Genomic DNA, 19479 nt, shown 5'->3' with positions numbered 1-19479 from the left:
CTCCCCGGTATGGCAGCACCCCGGCCGTTTCTCTCCTCCGACTCTCCCCCTTTTCCAACCTAGCCTACAGCGCCCGGCTCACCGACCTCCTCCTCGCTCTCGTTGCGGAAGCAGAGGCAAGCCGCCCGTTTCTTGTACCCGTCCCCGTCGTAGGTTCGAGTCTGGTTGGACTTGAGCTTCATCATCTCCGGTCGGGGAAAGGGGTGGGAAGGCCCACCAGGGAGGCAGCAGCGAGATGAGCCGAGAAAAGGGTGTCGGCTCCGCACGCGGGTAGGTTGGGGTCTCCCTGCCTGAAGGGGGCGGGGGACCCGCTATCCCAGAGAGTCTCTGCCTCCTCACTCAACAGCCGAAAAGGAGGGGAAGCCCCCTCTGCACCGCTACTTGCTACAAATACTGTCGCCGTCCGCCCGCCGCCTTGTTCCCTCTCTCTGCTGTTTCAGGACTAGCACCGCAGCTTCTGCCAGCGTTTCGGCCACCGCCGCCAACGACGACGACCGCGGCGCCATCTTGGGGCATACTACGTCAACGGCGCAGAGGTAGCGGGTGGAGGAAAGCACTGCCCGGGATTTCTTCTTCGGCGCATACTACGCAAGCAGCGTAACCAAGGATTGGGAATCACTCGCCCCTTTCCGCTTCGGACGCCCGTTGCAGAGAGCGTCTCCCAACGCGAGGCTTGAGCCCAGCCGCACTACTATAAGTCAAAGAGTGTCGAGAACACGGGGAGGGGTACCATATGTGCTCCGCTGCCGTCTCACTCTTACGCTTTCGCCGTACGCGAAAGCCACAGTACTAAACGAGACGTCTGGCGTAGCGTTTTGCTCAGGGCTCTCGGGCTTAATCGCGGGGCTGCGTAAATCGCGTACAGTGAGAGGAAACAATGCCCATCTTGTGAGAGCAACGGCACGCCAAAAGCGTAGAAGTCTTGTTGCAAAGCTTCGATAAAGAGGAGGGAGGGGTCAGACGGCTTCAGTTGGGCTGAATAAAGGGTGTCTCCTCTGGGATGGCAAGAAAAAAGCGAGAATGGCGCATTTGCAGTTACTCTCAAAGAAATGGACACTTCGTATTTCGGCGAGTGTCTTAATCTGTTAGCTTTCCTGGGAAATCGTATTTTCCGAGCATTAAAGCTGTGAAAATTTGTCACTCGCAATGTACAATGCCCCACCGTGTTCGGCTTTCGTATCTTTTACCCTAAAGGTATCCTGAAGCAGGTGGCGTGTCTGCATAAGGAGAATTAGTTCCTTTATTTAAAAAGTTGCATCGACTGGCCCCAACCCCCCCTCCCCCAAAGAAAACGTATTGTCTTTCATCTTCCTTGACATAAGCTAGCTTTTCTCAGGTGAATAGCAAGAACAAGAGAAGGCAAACTTCATTCGGAGTTTACAGGATGGGTTTTAAATACAAGATGTCTGCCGAAAGAAAAAGGAAAAAAAAAGGCTGTTTCCTCAGCAGCAAATTTAACCTCTGCCCTGTAAAGGAGCAGGTGACCACAATGCAACTTAACTCCTGACTAGCAATATGAATAACATACATAGCGGTTATTTTATTAACCTACAATCTGATAGTTTATTGTCTCAAAATTTAATGAAAGCGCCAGTATTTTACTTAGTGAGAAAGGAACCTTATCTGATCAAAAGGCAACTAGATTTTGAAAATGTTTGGCTTCTCATCTAAGAAGCTTCTTCAGTTCTGATTGATCTAACTGGTCATTAAACCAACGCCCCATATATACAATATAACAGTTTGTAAGCTCCCTCTTTTCATGGGGTCTTCAACGCTGCTGAAAAACCATTTTTTAAGAGATTCATAAAAGGCTAATAGGGACGGGGCTAATCTTGCCTCACAAATGTTCCAGAGGACAGATGCCATGGCAGGAAAGGCTCATATTTTGGGTCCTGTCAGATGGAACCCGTAACATGCTTCTGCTGGACCTCATAGAATGGGTAGATGTAATTGGGAAGAGGTAGTCCCTCACGTAACATGGTCCCATAACATGTGGGGTTTTAAAAGTGGAATTTTGCATCCTGTAACCAATGCAATTCATGGAGCAGAGGTATAATGTGTGCAGTCCTAAGGGCATACATAACTGTCCATGCCACCACATTTTGCATTAGTTAAGCTTTTAGATACTCAAATATCTCGAAGCTTAACCGTTGAGTTCCATGTAGAGTTCCTATTACAGTAGTCCATTCAGGAGGTGACCAAGGCATAAATAAATATGAGTAGAACATCATGATCCAAGAATGGGTGCAGTTGGAGCCCAACACAGAACTGTTACAAAAGCCTTTCTAGCCACAACTGCCACCTGTTCACCCAACAGCTTTTTATAGATGTTAAACAGGAATGGAGACAGTACCAAACCCTGCAGAACTCCACATAATAGGGGCCAAGAGTAAGGCCTCTCACACTCAATCAACACTAACTGGTATTGGTCCCATAGAAAGGAAGAGAACAAGAACATTGGTGCTGCCCACTCCTCCTCCCTATAGAGCTAATCTAAAAAAGGTACCATGGTTGATGGTATTGAATGTAGCTGAGATATCAAGAACTAGGATGGCTACACTATCCCTATCCTGCTCATGCCAAAAATCAAAAGTCCAACTAATGCCATTTCCAACCAATGCCCAGGCCTGAATCCTGACCTAAAAGAGTCCAGATAATCCAATTCACCTACTGAAGGTCTTGTGTGACTACCTTATTCACAACTGTTCCAAAAGAGAGTGTTTGGATAGTGGATTAAAACTATCCAATAGGTTAGGGTCCAGCAATGGCTTCTTGAGGAGGCAGACCAATGCCTCCTTAAGGGGCAAAACAATTCCCTTTCAAGGAAGAGTTCACCAATGTTAGAATTTAACTACATCATCCTCAGGCAGCCTTAGCTAGCTAGGAAGAGAATGGATTTAATGATAGTTAGTTGAATAGTTGAATTCATGTGAATTCAGATAGTTGAATTCACATTCAGGATCCTATTCAAACCATTCCCAGATAATAGGGAAAGACTGACCTGTATCAAAACTGGTGTCTAACTGGGAGTAAATTTAAGCAATTTTATCCAATAGATGCTCTGCAAATTCAACTGCGTGGCTTTGTATATGAACTTCCAAGTTTTTATCCAAAAGGGCTCGGGTCACATTAAGCAGGGCTGCCAGGTGGCCATCTGCAGACATAATAAAGAGTGCAGAAGTATTGCCATAGTTGTACGGGGTTTTTTAAGTATGTGGTGGGTATGCTCTCAAATAATTGCATGTAGATTGGTTGGGATTTGATTTTTAAAAATTGTTAAATACAATATTGTCAGCTGCCAATGATAAAAGGACCTGAGTTCAAGAATCAAAGCCTAGGCTGGTGTTAGAATTTCAATTTCAAACATGAAACATACTGGCTTCAAACATGTTTCACATGAAATGACAAATTATTGGATTGGCATTTAATTTTAATTGCCTGAGTACCTCTATTTATTTGAAAATAAATGTGAGTGAACTACAGAACAGTTTTGAGTAATTGCATTTGTATTAACAATGGAATCGCATTAGAATTCTACAGGGTTTATGCTGTTGCCATGTGTACAATGCTGACTACTCCATGTACAAACAGATGGTCAGTGGAGGAGAATGTTTAATGGGAGAAGATTGAAAAGGAATTTCTTAAAACTTTACAAATAAATGCATTTATTTATTTTTCCCCTCAAAATACACATCCACTTTCTCTGTTAATTGTTTTGTGTAAGAAAATATATCCAAAATACAGTCCTATCACAGAGGAATTTCCATGGTATAAAGTCTGTTCCTATTATGAGCATATATTGTACCAGACTATTACAAAATATCAGCAGTGAATCACATCAGAACTATTAAGGATCCAGAACTAACCATGCTGTTGTTTTTAAACAAATCCTGAAAGGTTTGGAAGAGACCTTCAAGATTAGTCCTAACACCTGTCCATGGCAGGAATCCTCACACCATCTAATATAAATGGTTGTCACACATTTGAAAATCTAATTTATGGAGCACCCAGAACTCAGGAGGCAGACTATTCTGCTGTTGAAAAGCTCTCTAAGATGGAAAATTTTCAAGTTTGGGATTCCCTCTGAAAAGTTGCCGCTCAATGGCTCCTGTCCTATCCAGGGACACTACAGAGGATAAAACCACAGCCAGTACACAACTGTTACTGTGTCTCCCCTTAGCTTTTTCTTTTTAGCATAAATGTACCCAGTTCTTAAAACCATTCTGTTGGGTATATGGATACACCAACTAGGTTTGGGTGACTAAATATATAAACCTAAGTTTAAGTGTTTGTAGCTTTAAGCACCAAACTGCAATGTAATTAGATAATTAAGGGTGCGGTTGCAAGCAGCAATAAAAGGCAGTGAGAGTAACGTAACACTTCCTGGTCTGGTTCCTGGTTTCTCTGATCTCTGCTGCCTGCTGTTTACTCCTGTTTGAGACGTCTGTTTGTTACTGCTTGTTGGCTACTGTGCTGGATACCGTTTCTACTGAACACAAGGACTGTTTACTTGGTGAGCTGATATCCTGTGCATACTCAGCGTTGTCTTGTCTTCGAGAGAAAGGTATCGGAAGGAGAAGATTTACAAGCAGATAAGGACATTGTACTGACTAGTTAATGGACTAGCTTACTGGATGGATATATTGGAAAATGACATATGGACTTAATGACAATGCTTAAACTCTAAATGAATTAAATAACTATTTAAACCTACAAACAGTGTTTTTGTCTCCAGTGTGTGTATACTCTTGGGCCCAGCCTCTCTCTCACGTGGCTGCCTGGCTTGACTGCTGCTGTGCACTCTGCTTGGGGGTTTGTCCCCAAACACTAACACATTCTTCACAGAATTTAGCTTCCAAGTTCCTCACCATCTTTATTGTACTTCTGTGGGTCACATTTTCTTTTCTATCAAAAGAAATCAGTGCTGCCAAGAACCATGGGACAATTTAGGAAAATATAAAAGGAAAAAACAAGAGATGTGTGCTTGAAATTCATGAAAGAAAATTTTAAAAGATTGAAAGGATTCTGCTTACTGGGGGTGACAAAGAAAGTACACAGAATTTGGGGAGAGAATTCCAATTAAGCCAAGTATGGATTCTTAAATCTAGCATTTATTTTGAATCCAATTGTTTTCACAGTTTGCCTTTTAATTTTTTTTTAACCAGCCCTAACATAGAAGAAATAACACTAAAATATCCCTTGTTTGGATAGGTAAAAATTTACTCAGGTTATATTTCATTAATACAGGGGTAAGTAATTCAACTTCTTTCCTTGATAACAAGTAATACGGAAAGTTCTCTTTCAAGGTTGGAAAGGGGGATAGGAATAGGAAATTTCTGAGATTTAAAACTACTTCCACTTTCATCCTTGAAAATACCATAATCTATCCCAAAATGCCAATTCAACCTCAAAGTGTATAAATTATTTAAAATGGGCACGGAAGGGTAAAAATCAGTTTGTCTCTCAGAATTACATCTTCAATTGAGAAAAATGTGCTTCTGGAAATCAATTATTCTGGGAACTGCTAGCAATATGATCAGGATATCACTTGTTACCCATGAGTTGCCAGCTGTGCATTGCACCTCTAGCTGATTTCTGCCTAGATGTCCAGAGAAGACTGAAGGATCATCATTTTCTAAATGGATTGTACAGATTGAGATTCTCTTCCAAAATTAATGGGGTATTTCCAGTGCTGTATATTATTTAGGAAAAAACAGATACCACATATGTGCAAAACTAACAATGGAGCTATACTTGGAGATACAGAATTCATAAGCCAATTCCTTGTGTATTCCATTTGAATAGGAAATAAAAACTCTATTGAAATATAAAGGGAACAAAAATTCTATTGGAATCACTAAATATATGAATAACATTTACTAATATTATTAAAAATGGAACTGTTGTTTCAATGTTAGAAAGATTCAGTGATTCAATATATGCCTAAATAGCCCAAAGAAATCAATACATCATTAAAGGAAAAATCCATCGGTCCAAAACAGAAAACAGATGTTGAGACTGTATCGGAATATATATAGTTCTCCTTTAGCACTGCATTTAGTGACCACTCAGTCACGTAAAGGATGAAAAAAATCACTTAACAACCAATCCTTGGTTGTTTCCTATCTTTGCAGGTCTGTAAAGCAAAAGAAAGCTGAAACAAGAACATAATAGCCGTGGTTTCATTTGGTGGCTGCTTCCTTTAACAACTGAGTTGAAGATCCCAATTGTCATTAAACTAGGACTACCTGTAATTGAATAATTGTCTAAAACTTACTATAACGGTTGTAGTTTTTTATTTACAACCGTTGGTTTAGCGGCCTTTCAAAGTTACAATGGCACTGAGAAAAGTGACTTATCACCAGTAATCACACTTATGACCATAGCAGCATTCCCATCACCAAAATTTGGAAACTGGCATGTATTTACAATGGTTGCAGCATCACGGGGTCATGTGATTGCCATTTGCAACCTTCCCAGCCAACAAGCGAAGTGGATGAAGGAAGCTGGATTCACTTAATCATATGATCCACTTAAAAGCTGCAGTAATTCATTAACAACAAAAACAGCAAAAAAAAGGTGGTAGTCAGGTGTGACTTACTTCACCACCACCTTGTTTTGCAACAGAAATACTGGTCCCAATTATGGTTGTAAGTTGAGGACTACCTGTATTAATTAAAACTTGTTAGGAGAATGCTGTCAAGTTTTGCAATACTTGTAACTCCCACTCAGACAACATCATGTTTTGCGACTGGGCAATGTGTTCTTTATGTGGTATCATATTCTGATACAACATGCAAGCTTATTAGCTAGCCATCCACAATCACAATGATTAGAATAAGAAGTGGTTAACTTGCAAAAGACATTAGACAACCCATGCTCTGTTGAGTCATAGAGGTAAAAGTAGTCCTCAACTTACAACCACAATTAAGCCCAAAGTTTATGTTATGTTGTTCAGGATTTTGTTGAGTTTTGCTCCATTTTGACTTTTCTTGCCACAGTTAAGTGAATCACTGCAGTTCTTAAATTAGTAACTTGGTTGTTAAGTGAATCTGGCTTCTGAATTGACTTTACTTGTCAGAAGACCGCAAAAGGGAATCACATGACCCTAGAACACTGCAACCATCATAAATGTGAGTTAATTGTTAAGTATCCAATGTAAATCACATGACCATGGAGGTGCTGCTATGACCATAAGTATGAAAAATGGTCATAAGTCATTTTTTTCAATGCCATTGTAACTTTGAATTGTCACTAAATGAACCATTGTAAATTGAGAACTACCTGTATTTCTTTACCTAGACACACAACCAGAATGACCTAGGGAAGACAAAGGAGGAGTGGGAGCAAGAGCAACTTTTGACTTCCTTCCCCATCTTGTTTCCTTGTGGGAATCTGGCAGGAAGCATCAGAAATATCCCTTCCCTTCCCAGCAAATAGGTTAACTGGTTACTGCTGGGTGAAGAAAGGAACGATGGATTGCAAGACTGGCTGGAAAATGTCATGGAAAATTGAAAATGAAGCAGCAGCCAGTAGTACTGAAGCAGTCACAACTTCCCCAAATTTCATTATCTTGGGAATCATGGGTCCCAGATTTGGAGGCATACTGTACTGTAATTTAGCCTATTTGGGGTACCTTGATTCAAAAGTTGTTGCCCTATGATGCAGTTTCACTCAAAGGTCACAATGAGAGCTTTGGTAGCATATAGATTATAAGCATTCAGCAGTTATTTTTAGGGTAAGATCAATTCCAGAAGTTATTTCAGCATCCAGCTTGTTGGTGTTGTTGGCTTTGTTGGCTCATGACATAGCATTTCTCCAGAAGCCACAGAAATCCTACAGTAGTCCTCTCCAGTGACTCAAAATTTATAAATTATCTTCTAAACTAAGAGCCAATGAAGAGCTGCTTAAAAGTATATGTAGAGCAGTGAGGAGATTTAAGTTTAAGCTTCTCGTCAACCTGTGAAATTCACTGGATGACTCAGAGTCGCATCTCAGCTCAGCTTTTTTTTGCTGTGCCCTCAGTCTCCCTTGATTCTTGGCAACTGCCTAGTAGCTAGTCCCTGTAGTGTGGCCCAAGGTCACCCAGCTGGCTTCATGTCCAAGACACAACAAGAAGAGTTTCCCAGTTCTTAGCCTAATACCTTAACCACACCAAACTGGCTCCCTCAGCGCAGCCTATCTCACATGAATAATTAATGTACTGACTAATAAAATTATGAAACTGAAGCTCAGATTGGATTTGCTAATTGTTTGGAATATCTGGGAATTCCTTAAGTCAGAAAAAGCAACCAATAGAAACCAAATAGAATGTATTACTATTTTAGTTAACAACCCCCAATTTAGTGCTGGTTGACTGAATGATTTTGAAGAAATTGAAAAAAAAAAATATAAATATTTCACAAAAGAACTTGGTTGGTTCCTATCACTATTTCCCAGTAATGCAGGTAGTCCTAAACTTACGACCACAACTGAACCCAGAATTTGTTGCTAAGTGAATCACTACAGTTGTTAAGTTAGTAACACAGCTGTTAAGTGAATCTGGTTTCCCCACTGACTTTGCTTGCAAGGCCGCAAAAGATGATCACATGACCATCATAAATAGGAGTCAGTTGCAAGCACCTGAATTTTGATCATGTGACCATATAGTCATAAGTGTGAAAACTTTTTTCAGTAATGTTGTAATTTTGGTCACTTAATGAACTGTTGTAAGTGGAGGACTACCTGTATATAGAAAAGTAAACATTATTTGGCGAAACAATTAACACCAAGGTCAGAAAAACTCTGCAAGACAAATTCAAATTTGCTTCAATACACACACAAACCCATTTAATATATATTTCTGATTATGTCCCGTTTACTTTTATCGTTCATTTTGTATCAAGCCTGGAACCTAATTTTCATTTTTCAAATAAAATAAATGGCATTTATCTTATTCTACTGTTGACTAAAATGTATAATATGAATAAGTGCACTAATTAGTAAAGGACATCACAATTACTATTCTGTAAAAAAAAATAATGAATAGCTACATGGGATAAAACTTTATCATAATCTTCACCTGAATTCCAATAATGTATTTAGTAGGCTGTATCTTTATTTAAAATTATACAAGAATGTCCCTTAAATATCAGCAAATTATTAGCTCTATAATGGATCTATAATTTTTAAATTCAAAATTGGTGAAATATGTCATTAGAAATGATTGCTGGTGAGCAAGAAATTACTACCTCAAGACTTTTTTAGTATCAGCAGTATTTTGTATATTGAGGTATTTGGTTCTCCACAATAAACCACTTGATAGCTAGTAAGTAGATTTTTGGTTTTCAACCTACACATTCCACAAGCTAAGGCCAAATCACCATATGCAGCACAATAATGTACGGTGGAATTTTTGTTAAGATCCTATCAAGTTATTAAAAATCAAGATTAAAGTTTCGTCCATAATCACAACTGCATATTTTACACAGAATTGGCCATGGAGCAAACTGAAATCTGTTTAAAATAGTACCAGGATCTTGAAGATTTAAATTCTTCCTCAATATTCAGACACAGTTGCTATGATAAAAATATATAAATTATTTATGTATATATACTTGTATACAAAATAAAGTGTCTATGTCCATACTGTATCATAAACCACCTAAATCTCCAGAGCACTTCCAAGAGACTAAGTCCAGCACATGCTTCATCTGGACATAAGAGGCCATTAAGCACAACATATATAGAAAAATCCAATATTAATATCATCATTATTATTGAACACTAGGCAGAAATTTTAAGGTCTACTGGTAAAATGGATAGTGAGCTATGACAGAGTTATATAATGATTAATTGCTAGAACCAGGAAAAGTGTATTCTGTTTTAGGACTGGGACCAGGTTTAAACCTTCATTCACAAGTAACCATAGAGCTAACTGGATGACTTTATAGACTAATCACACACTTTCCTAAGCCCACCTCACTTCACCCTGGGGTTGTTCTGAGAATAAAGCTAGGTGAAACCAACCTTCACATGAGCCATCTTGTGGTGACTAAGTGAATGATGCTTCAACATACTGTAATAACATAAACCCAAACCCCAATGCCATGAGCCAAGGAAACACACATTCAGAATCAGAACAAACTATAGTCAGAATTTGTTGATTTGTATAAATCATCTATTTCAGCAAAGAAGTAGATAAGAGACAATATCAGGACATGAGACTGCTATATGGCTAGACTAGAACTAATGGCTACTATAAAGTCTTTATCTAATTGGAGACCTTATTTGAACCTATGAAAATTTGGAACGTACCTTTAAAACAGCAAAGATTCCCTGTAAATCCACTTTTGGAGTGTAACTCCCACATACGAAAGCAAAAAATAGAACCTTATATCTTAAAAATGCATCACCATTTCAGCATGTTAATGAAATGATTCAAGAATACAGTGGGGGGTTTTTTCACCTTTTTATTATACACAAGATGCAAATAACACCAACAGTTTTCTACTGAGGGGGCTGACCACGCCCACGTCCAAATCCACCTCTCTGTAAATTAAAAAGAAAACATTATAAGCTTGTTTCACAATTACTCCATGAGTTAAAAGAAAAAGAGGGTTGACAGAATTTAAAAATAAGTAAACTAGGAACATTAAAGTAGGGTAGTGATGCCATCATTCAAGCTATTGGGCATTTGGACAAAAAAAGTCTGAAGTTACCCCAGGTAGAAAAACTAAAGGGTAGGAGCAAAAGATGATAAGTCATAGCTCAAATATTGGAAAGTATTTCTTTTGAATCTCAAGTATTTCAATCATGGGGCAACTTGGTCAATAACGGTTAAATTAAACTTACTAAAACTCCTCTGAGTCCCTCATATTATGCTTGGGAAAAGAAGGCAATTAAAGAGAATCATAGCTCAAAAATAAAAAAGAAGCAATGCTTTATTAGTAAATATTTTCTCTATTTAGTTGCCATTATTTGTATGAGGAATGAAGCTCCCTAGGTGTACCACATTGTTACTGCTGAAACAAGCAAAAAATAAACTCATAAACAGTATTTTATACTTAGTGGCAATTAATATTTGGATCTACATTTCTATCTGTACAGATAAAAACTAAATTCTATTAAACCAAACAGTAATATTTTTCATTCAACGAGATGTTTCTTCTACCAAGGTGAACACAACTACATTTTCATGATTAACGCTTGATGGGATTTTGCATTACCTAGTCATCATAGCATGCTGTTCTTTCACTTTTATATTTAAACTGCAGCATATTTTTAGCATGCATGTTTAATGTAGTAAAATACATCATACTTACAAACTGAAATTCAGTAGCTGACCCAGCACCAGCTTCTGCCTTTTTGTCTGCACCAGCTGATAGCAAAAAAAAAATATTAAGATAAGAATGCTATATATGAAAATTTCTATCGCACCTAGATATGCCTAAAATTTATTAGAATACTAGAAGTCCAGATACAACTTATAGTCAGTTATACAATTTTATTGCTGAAGTCAGTGTATGTTCTTACCCTAGCAAGCATTCCTTTCCCTGCTTGCTAAGAACAAAGCTTGGATGAAAACTATTTTCCACAATAACACTGTCCTTCTAAGCTCAGAGTATTTCCAAAGCACAACAGAATTGAAAGGACAATTCTTCCTTTTGCAGAAGTTCATGGCCAAGGCAACAGAACACGTGAGTGTTAGTTAACTCTTCAGTTCAGCAATAAAGTTAGTACTTACGAGGAGCTGCGCTTCTTCGATAGGTATCCCTATCAGCTTCTCCTCGTGTAAGACGAGCAGGACGTTCGCCCTCTAAACCTAAAAAAATAAAAATGAAAAACCTCACAATTTAGTCTGAAGGTGCAAAATTACGATTCAGCTGGTATTTACAATGACACTAAATTCATTACTTTTGAAGATAAATTTTTTAAAAAGTTTGATAATATCAATTCTGTGGTAAAAGCCAAATTAGCCAGTTAGATGCAAATCTTTTATCTACCACTTCACTGGAACCAAGTGCAAATATAATGATTCTAGCTGTTGTTTTCTCCTCACATCAACCTTATTGATTATTATTTTAAGTTGCCCAAAACCTATTCATTTCAGCTCTTTTTCCTGTACTGCCCATCCACTGTGTCCAGCATTCTAAAGGCCAGTCCTGTTAATCTAATTGTATAAACTATCCAACATGCCACCCATAGTAATAAATTCAAACTGTACCTATAGCTCATTCTGAATTAAATGAGAAATACACCCAAATCTAATTAATACATTCATGCTGGTATCTAAACATTGCAAACAGGATTAACTGAACTAGTCACCATGTCCCATCAGGACCAAAATTCTGTCTTCATTAGGTAAGTGCTGTACAGGTAGTCCTCGACTTACCACAGTTCATTTAGTGAACGTTCAAAGTTACGACACAAAAAAAGTGATATGCCCATTTTTCACACTTATCGACCATTGCAGCAATCCCATGGACACATGATCAAACTTTGGAGTGACTCAAATTTATGATGGTTATAGTGTCCCGGGGTCATGTGCTCACATTTTGCGACCTTCTGAACAAGCAAAGTCACTGGGGAAGTCAGATTCACTTAACTACTGTATTACTTACTTAACAACTTAACAATTGTGGCAAGAAAGCTTGTAAAAAGAGGCAAAATTCACATAGCAAAAGTCTTACTTAGCAATAGAAACGTTTGTCTTAATTGCGATTGTAAGTTGGGGACTACCTATACAAACACAAAGTCCAAAGCTGCTTCAGGATGGGGACAGGTATGCATGCCACCCAACAATGCTTCCTTTAAAAAATGGGTGTCTTTTCCTTGGTTAACATAGTAGCCATATAATCCTAGGAAAATATTCAATTAAGGCACATTCACATTCTGAAACAGCTTGTGGCACACTGTCAGTATCTTCTTAATTCAATAGTGTTATCTTCCTGGAATAGTGAAGCTAATCATAAACCTCAGAAGATACAGCTTCCTTCAAGAGGTGCCACCAGATGCAGTGGATATATGTCATTCCAACACATTTTTTGGCTTCAAATTTGAAGTATAGCACATCTCTAGTTTCTAACTGGTGAACCAGAATATATATTAATCGAAAGGTGAATTTCAAATTTGCCACTTTTTAGTACTACTACTAATTTTTAACAGGTCAATGAAAACTACTGCCCATTTCGTAATCATGTATTCTTACTGTTACAGACCCAATAACAAAATCCCCATTTCAATTTAAATTATTTCTTTATAACAAGAGATAGAACTACTTTCATTGCAAGTGGCAACCTAACCCATTTTAGAGCTATAATTCAGCTGAAAGTGAGATTATTGAAAACAAGTAGCTATAATACAAAAACCTGGAAAAAATTATAGGTACTGTGCTCTGTTCACAAATTATTAATAGTTCTAAGTCTTTTGAAACTGAAGCAGTGCGCAACTTAAATAAGATAAACACTTAACTACCTGCACTGAAAATTTAATTGAATACTAAGTATCACTGATATAAAAATATTTTACATTTTAAAAAATACTGCTCATGTATGTTGCTAGAATTAATTATCATGGACAATCCTGTGAGTAGGTGAATTTTATTGTATTTCCCTAATGAACTAATTTCAAAAAAAATTGGTTGTCAATTTATGTGAACATAATCAAAACCAGAAGCAATCTAGAAAAGAGAGCATTATACTAGAGAGCATTATACTTTCTAAAGAAGACTATGATGAGTACCAAAATGTTTGGTGCTACAGTTCTCATGTAGCAACTGCAATTAGTTCCTGCAAAATGGTCACTAAGTAAACTATGTGTGTGTGTTTTTGTTTTAGAAATAGATCTCAAGGATCATTTAATTTTTTGTTAATTATTTTACAATAAGACTATTTTAAATTAATGATTTATTATTTGCTTTGAACTCTTAACACATGCAATACAAATATTTAAGTAAAATTAAAGAACCCTTCCAAAATATTTCTCTTGGCAATAAATATCAGATCCAGAGAAGCAATCAAAATTTCACTAATAAATCAAAACTATCGAAGTGAAATTCTATATTTCCAAAGCAAAACTCACCTTTGGGCCTGGGTCTGCCCGTTTCAGGACGGCTGCGGCGCAAAGTGGCAGGTACAATTTCAGGTGGTAGGTGGAGATAATCCCGCAGGTACTGGATGCCTTCATTGGTCAAATACCAATAAAAATGCCTCCAGGCAAACTGTTCCTTCACATAGCCACGAGATTTCAGGGACTAGGAAGACACATTAATTACTTGTTGTAGAAAAGAACAACATTTTAAAGACATAATTAAAGCCAACTAGTTTTCTATCCTGACCTGTTCAACCATGCTTCTATATACCCTGTAATATTATAAACAGATAATACTGTTCTTTTCTCTATATTTAAGAATTAGAAAAATACTACTACTTCACAAAGTGCAACTTTTTCAAACCTAATAACTGCTCTTAATCCCAACCAGAGCTAACGAAAAAGAGTATATTTGCATTTTTAAAATCCCACTTCAAGTTTTCTCAGGATCAGCTTGCCATGGAAGATTAAGATAGTACTGTACCTGGAATTATTTCTACAGCACTGCTTAAATATAACAGCCATGCCCTCTTATTAACTTTTCTTTCTTAAAATGAAAGAGGTAGTCTAAATGCCTGTAGCAATGATAGGTATCCACAGGCATTTACTAGAGGATGGTTGAGGACATGAACTTATGCATACCTTTGTATACAAACAATGCTGTGCTGGTGGAGGACCCAGCCAAGGTAGACTATACAATACAAGGCCTAAAAATATTGAATAACAAAACAGATGTGCCTGACTGGGAAAATGGAACAAGTTCAAATTATACATAAATGACAATATGTAGAGGAAGAGAAATATATATACTTAGAATGTTTTCAAGCAGAAAAATAGGAGAAATTTCAAGAGACTAGTATTGGCAGAAAAATGGTTGGCAGTATGTAGTCTGCAGCAAGGAATGTTTGTACAAAAAAAAGCGAAAATGACTACATGTAAGAGTATAACTGTGCTCACTATATAGAGGAAGAACTAGGTATGTCAGAAAAAAACATAAAAATAAATTGAATTAAGATGCATGTGTGGTAAAACAGAAAGATAAAATGAAGAATGAGTGAGTGCTGAATGAATGTGAATGTGATCAATACAAAAGTGAACTTCCGGTACAAAACTAATATATTGCATTGGTTTGGTCATAAAGAGAATAAAAACAGCAAAACAAATATAAGACAGAGTGATTATAATTGATAGCAATGGAAAGGCCAATAAAATTGGGGAGGGTGGAGGTTATGAAACTTATGAGATACTCAGAAACAGTTTAAAGAGCAAAAGAGAGTATATGGCCATAGTGGAAACAAGAGGGGTTTGCAAGGGCAGAAAGGTATGGAGAATTATATTGAAAGGTGTTAGTGTAAACTAAAACCAATTGCATCAAGGCAATTCAATGATCAGTTTAACTCGCATTTACCTGCATTGCTTTCATGACATGGAGGTTGGGGACATTTTTGTCCGCTAGTTCTGGATGCTTAGGCATGTGGACATCCTTCTTGGCTACCATCACACCCTCCTTAAAAAGGAGTTCATAGATTGCAATACGATTTTTTTTAGGCATCAACATCTGTGGGAAATATAGATTTTGTTGTCACCTGCAGTCTCTTCTCCAGTTCAAAGAAGCACTAGTTACCAAGAAATACTGCACAAGTTACATTAGTTTATTCCTGGGCCCAAAACCAGAAAGGTAAAAGTACATACTTGTGTATCCCAACCACTACAAAGTTAAAGAAACATCAGAGAAAGACCACCTATGTTAACTCAAGATTATTTTCCTACTGGCCAATATTATCTGCTGTGACTGGTGTGGTCTCAGGAAGACACCTCAATTATCACGTCCCATGTTTTAACAGGAAGCAGGGAAAAAAAATTGAATCTCAAATCACCAACATTGAGACATATTTCTTTCTCAAAAATAGCAATAACTAGAGGATGAGACATGGATGAAAGTTCCAATGAAACTAGAAATGCTTGGCAGTTCAATCTGCTACAAAACACCAGGCATGATAATATGCATCTCTTATTAATTCTAGCATACACTTGCATAGGGATCAATTCTCTTTCTAGTTGGCCTCTAGTGAAGTCTTCATCTTTATGCATAACTTTAACCTTTTGGGGGGGGGCACTCCATGCAAACAGGGCCACACAAACTGCAGATAGGCTTACACTATCGAACAGTATGTCACCCCACCACAAAAAAAAACAAAAAAACAAGTTGCGATGTACAGGAGGAAGTGTATTGCTACATCCTAGAGCCCCAGAAACGTCCCCACGTTCTCTCTTCAGAAGGCACGGCCCGCATTACTAAACTGCCCGCCTTCCAAACGCCATCCCAATTCCACTTTTCTTTTCTCGAGCCTCGCTTCTCCCCGGCCAAATCGAGTTCAACGAAAATAAACGACAGAGTGCCTAAGGGCGCCAAGGAGGTGTCCCGGTCAGTGCAAACGGAGGATGCGGACGATGCGCGGGGGATAGACTAATACGAGCCAGGCCTTACCGTGGCGGCACTCTCAGGACGAAAGCTCGAAAAGAAAGAGCATGCGCAATTCGATCTCTTCCTGCCTCGGAAGGACCCTTGGACTTAACGAGTCGGCTAGTCTACTGCCTTTCAGCAAAGCTTATAGTACTGTAATCGTCCCAGCTAGCAAGAGCATCGAAATTAGCTATTGTTCAGAATCTTTAGTTTCATTTTGATTAATTTTTTGAACTCTCATTTTACTTTGTTTTGTTTTGTTACCTAAATACTTGTAATTTACACAACGTGGGATAAATTTGCTACAGAGGCTGTGCACAGCCAACTTTACCTGAAATTGTGCATTTTGCTACATTACACTTTTCTGTTTCTTTGTACATTGTTTCTTTGTATCTTACGAGCTGTCCACAGACAAACCAAGTAAGTGTCTAGTCCAACTTTCTACCCTTGTAAGTAGTAGTGACTATGAAGTGGTACAAGCAGAATATGACTACCCATATTTCTTACCCAATGGTAATGTATTGTTTCTGACAGGTGGAGGAAGTATATAGCCATATTTGATACATTGAGTTAACCCAGTTTGATTTCCTGGGCTTAACTCGAAACATGATGGGTTTCAGAAGCGCATAAACAAATTTAATAATATTGGTTTTGGGCCTTACCCAATGGATGAGTTCTGTGTCATGACCCTCATCAGCTGTTCTATTTAGATTAGAATAAAACCATATTATTTGCATCTGCATAATATTTCAGGTTAAAATAAGGTTGTCTAGTTTGTGATTGAGCATGTATAATAGATAACAAAGAAAAACAAAGGGTCGTAGAATAAATTGATTCAGAGACATGAATGACCAGACTCAAATTATCAAATTTTGGATACATTATGTAAAGACCTAATCCCTTGTGAAATGCTGGGAAAGAAGAAAGGAAAGAGAAGAAGTGAACAACTTGATTGTACATATTTAATGTCATACCCATGTCCAACATGAATTTGTATCTAATAGTATAAGCGTACAATACATGGAATGAGAGCAGCAAGCGATGGACTAAATACAGAGTTTTGACAGCTGAGGGAAGAAACAACTACACTTGCATGGGGTTTGGTTTGAGTTAAACTTTTTGACACTTAAAGCCTATTACAGTTAAACGTGGGCCGCTTTGCAAGCATCTCACTTTCTACCAGAGATTGTCCTTTAAACTATGTTTAAACAGGATTACCAGATCTGGGCTAAAAACCAGACATGACAAATTGTAGCAAAAAAAATACCCCCCAAAAATTAACTTTTTGCTTATTTTTGGATATTTGTAGCCCAGAATCATTATACTAAATTAGAACATTTTTAAAATTTCAGGCTTTGAGGAAATTTCCTCACTTGCAAATTATAGTATCTTATAGCAATATACACCGTATGAGGAGTGGCAAGTCAGGAAATCAAGATGACAATTGTAATAGCAATAGCACTTAGACTTATATACTGCTTCACAGTGCTTTACAACCCTCTCTATGCAGTTTACAAAGTCAGCATATTGCCCCCAACAATCCTCGTTTGGGTCCTCATTTTACCAACATCAGAAGGATGGAAAGCTGAGTCAACCTTGAGCTGCTGAGAATCAAACTGCCAAACTGCTAGCAGCTGGCAGTCAGCAGAATTAGCCTGCAATACTGCATTCTAACCACTATGCTACCACAGCTAATAGTGCAATTAAAGCATCACCCAGCATATTTGTATAAAAGGGTGGGGCTTTGATTTAATCTTTTCATTCATTATCTTGACTTTTCACACACACAAACACACACACACACACACACACACACACACTGAAGGAGGGAGAGGAAATTCCCCTTGTTTTATACAAGGTTACCAGGTTTGGGCTGTAAAACCTAACATTATATAAATTATAATCCTTACTGCTATCTATTCATATTTTGTTAAGTCAGATCCAATACACCGAGCCTATCCCATAATAAAATCAGTATAAAATAGAGCTACTGTGTACAAATCCCTTGTCATCAGATGTGAAAAATCTGTACTCCACTCATTTGGAGCAGAACCAGCAGACAACTGACAGAAGCCATCTCTCATTCCCAATTTAAATTGACCAGAACACCGGACCTTTTTTGTAAATCACGACTAGCACCCCTTTCAAGAGATTACTAAATCCATGTCTAAAGCAGATATAGTGCACTTCCAGATGAATACTAAACCCAGTTACATAAGAAACCTGCATAATGTCTGGTCAAGTATTATGTGAGTAATAATGGAAACCAGATGTTTGATCTTAGCAGCAGTACAAGCCAACATGAAGATGGAGGATAGTGCCCAGTGATTGGATGCGAGGGGTTTGCCTTCAAAAATCCTGTAGTATGAAAGACCCTGAGCCCTTAATTATGTTGCTACTGATTTCCTAAATGAGGCATCATAGATAGTTCAGAAAGCATGATTTATTTCAGAAAAAAATGGAAGCACATTCTTTAAAACTAGATAGCGAAGTACAACAGTAGAGTGGGTATGTATGGAAGCCAATATCATGAAGATGTGTTATGTAAAAACTGAGTAATATTTATGTCATAGTTAATGAAATTTAAAGAGGAGCCCAGTGGTTGGGTGAGTGTATGGAAGTTAAAAACCCCAAGGAGACAACCTGCACCAATAATAAGGCAGTTCTCTCTGGCTTGGACCCAACACAAAACAGAAATAGGTAGTTTAATTTGGAGAAGGAAAGAGCAGAACAAACAATAGTTCCTGAAAAAACCAGTTATGCTATTATATGAAATCCTTCCTGAAGAGAACTAAAAGATTTGATCTCTTAGCAAAGCCTTAGGAAGACCTTGTTTTCCACCTCTTCCTCTGGCATATCCTTTTGTAATGGCTATTGCAAGATGAGGTAGGGAAAAAAATTTTTTTTTAAACTTTTAAAACTTTAAAAAAGTTTTTTAATTTTTT

General features: G+C 37.8%; 2 protein-coding genes across 3 annotated transcripts in view; both read right to left on the bottom strand.

Moving 5' to 3' along the window:
* Nucleotides 1-3475, bottom strand: part of NUDT3 (nudix hydrolase 3) — a 28522-nt gene extending 25047 nt beyond the window's left edge. The window contains exon 1 of the mRNA XM_026719969.2: nt 87-3475. Within this exon, the coding sequence (XP_026575754.1) occupies nt 87-185 (99 nt within the window). The 5' untranslated portion in view covers nt 186-3475. The remainder of the gene's footprint in view (nt 1-86) is intronic.
* Nucleotides 3476-10436: 6961 nt separating this feature from the next.
* Nucleotides 10437-16636, bottom strand: RPS10 (ribosomal protein S10). Of its 2 annotated transcripts, none has more exons than XM_026719970.2 (6): nt 16559-16636; nt 15479-15628; nt 14062-14233; nt 11726-11803; nt 11304-11359; nt 10437-10530 (listed from the first exon to the last, which is right to left on the bottom strand). In XM_026719970.2, exons 2-6 carry the CDS (start codon nt 15626-15628, stop codon nt 10489-10491), a joined length of 498 nt encoding a protein of 165 aa, XP_026575755.1. In that variant the 5' UTR covers nt 16559-16636; the 3' UTR covers nt 10437-10488. The 2 variants fall into 2 exon arrangements, with proteins under 2 accessions (XP_026575755.1, XP_087785731.1); XM_087929605.1 differs by having other exon boundaries at nt 16288-16571.
* Nucleotides 16637-19479: the final 2843 nt, after the last annotated feature.

Source organism: Pseudonaja textilis, chromosome 3 (genome assembly GCF_049901715.1).
Source record: "Pseudonaja textilis isolate UNSWEBS1 chromosome 3, rPseTex1.2, whole genome shotgun sequence".
Lineage (NCBI taxonomy): Eukaryota > Metazoa > Chordata > Lepidosauria > Squamata > Elapidae > Pseudonaja > Pseudonaja textilis.
This window is presented reverse-complemented; position numbering and strand designations above follow the sequence as displayed.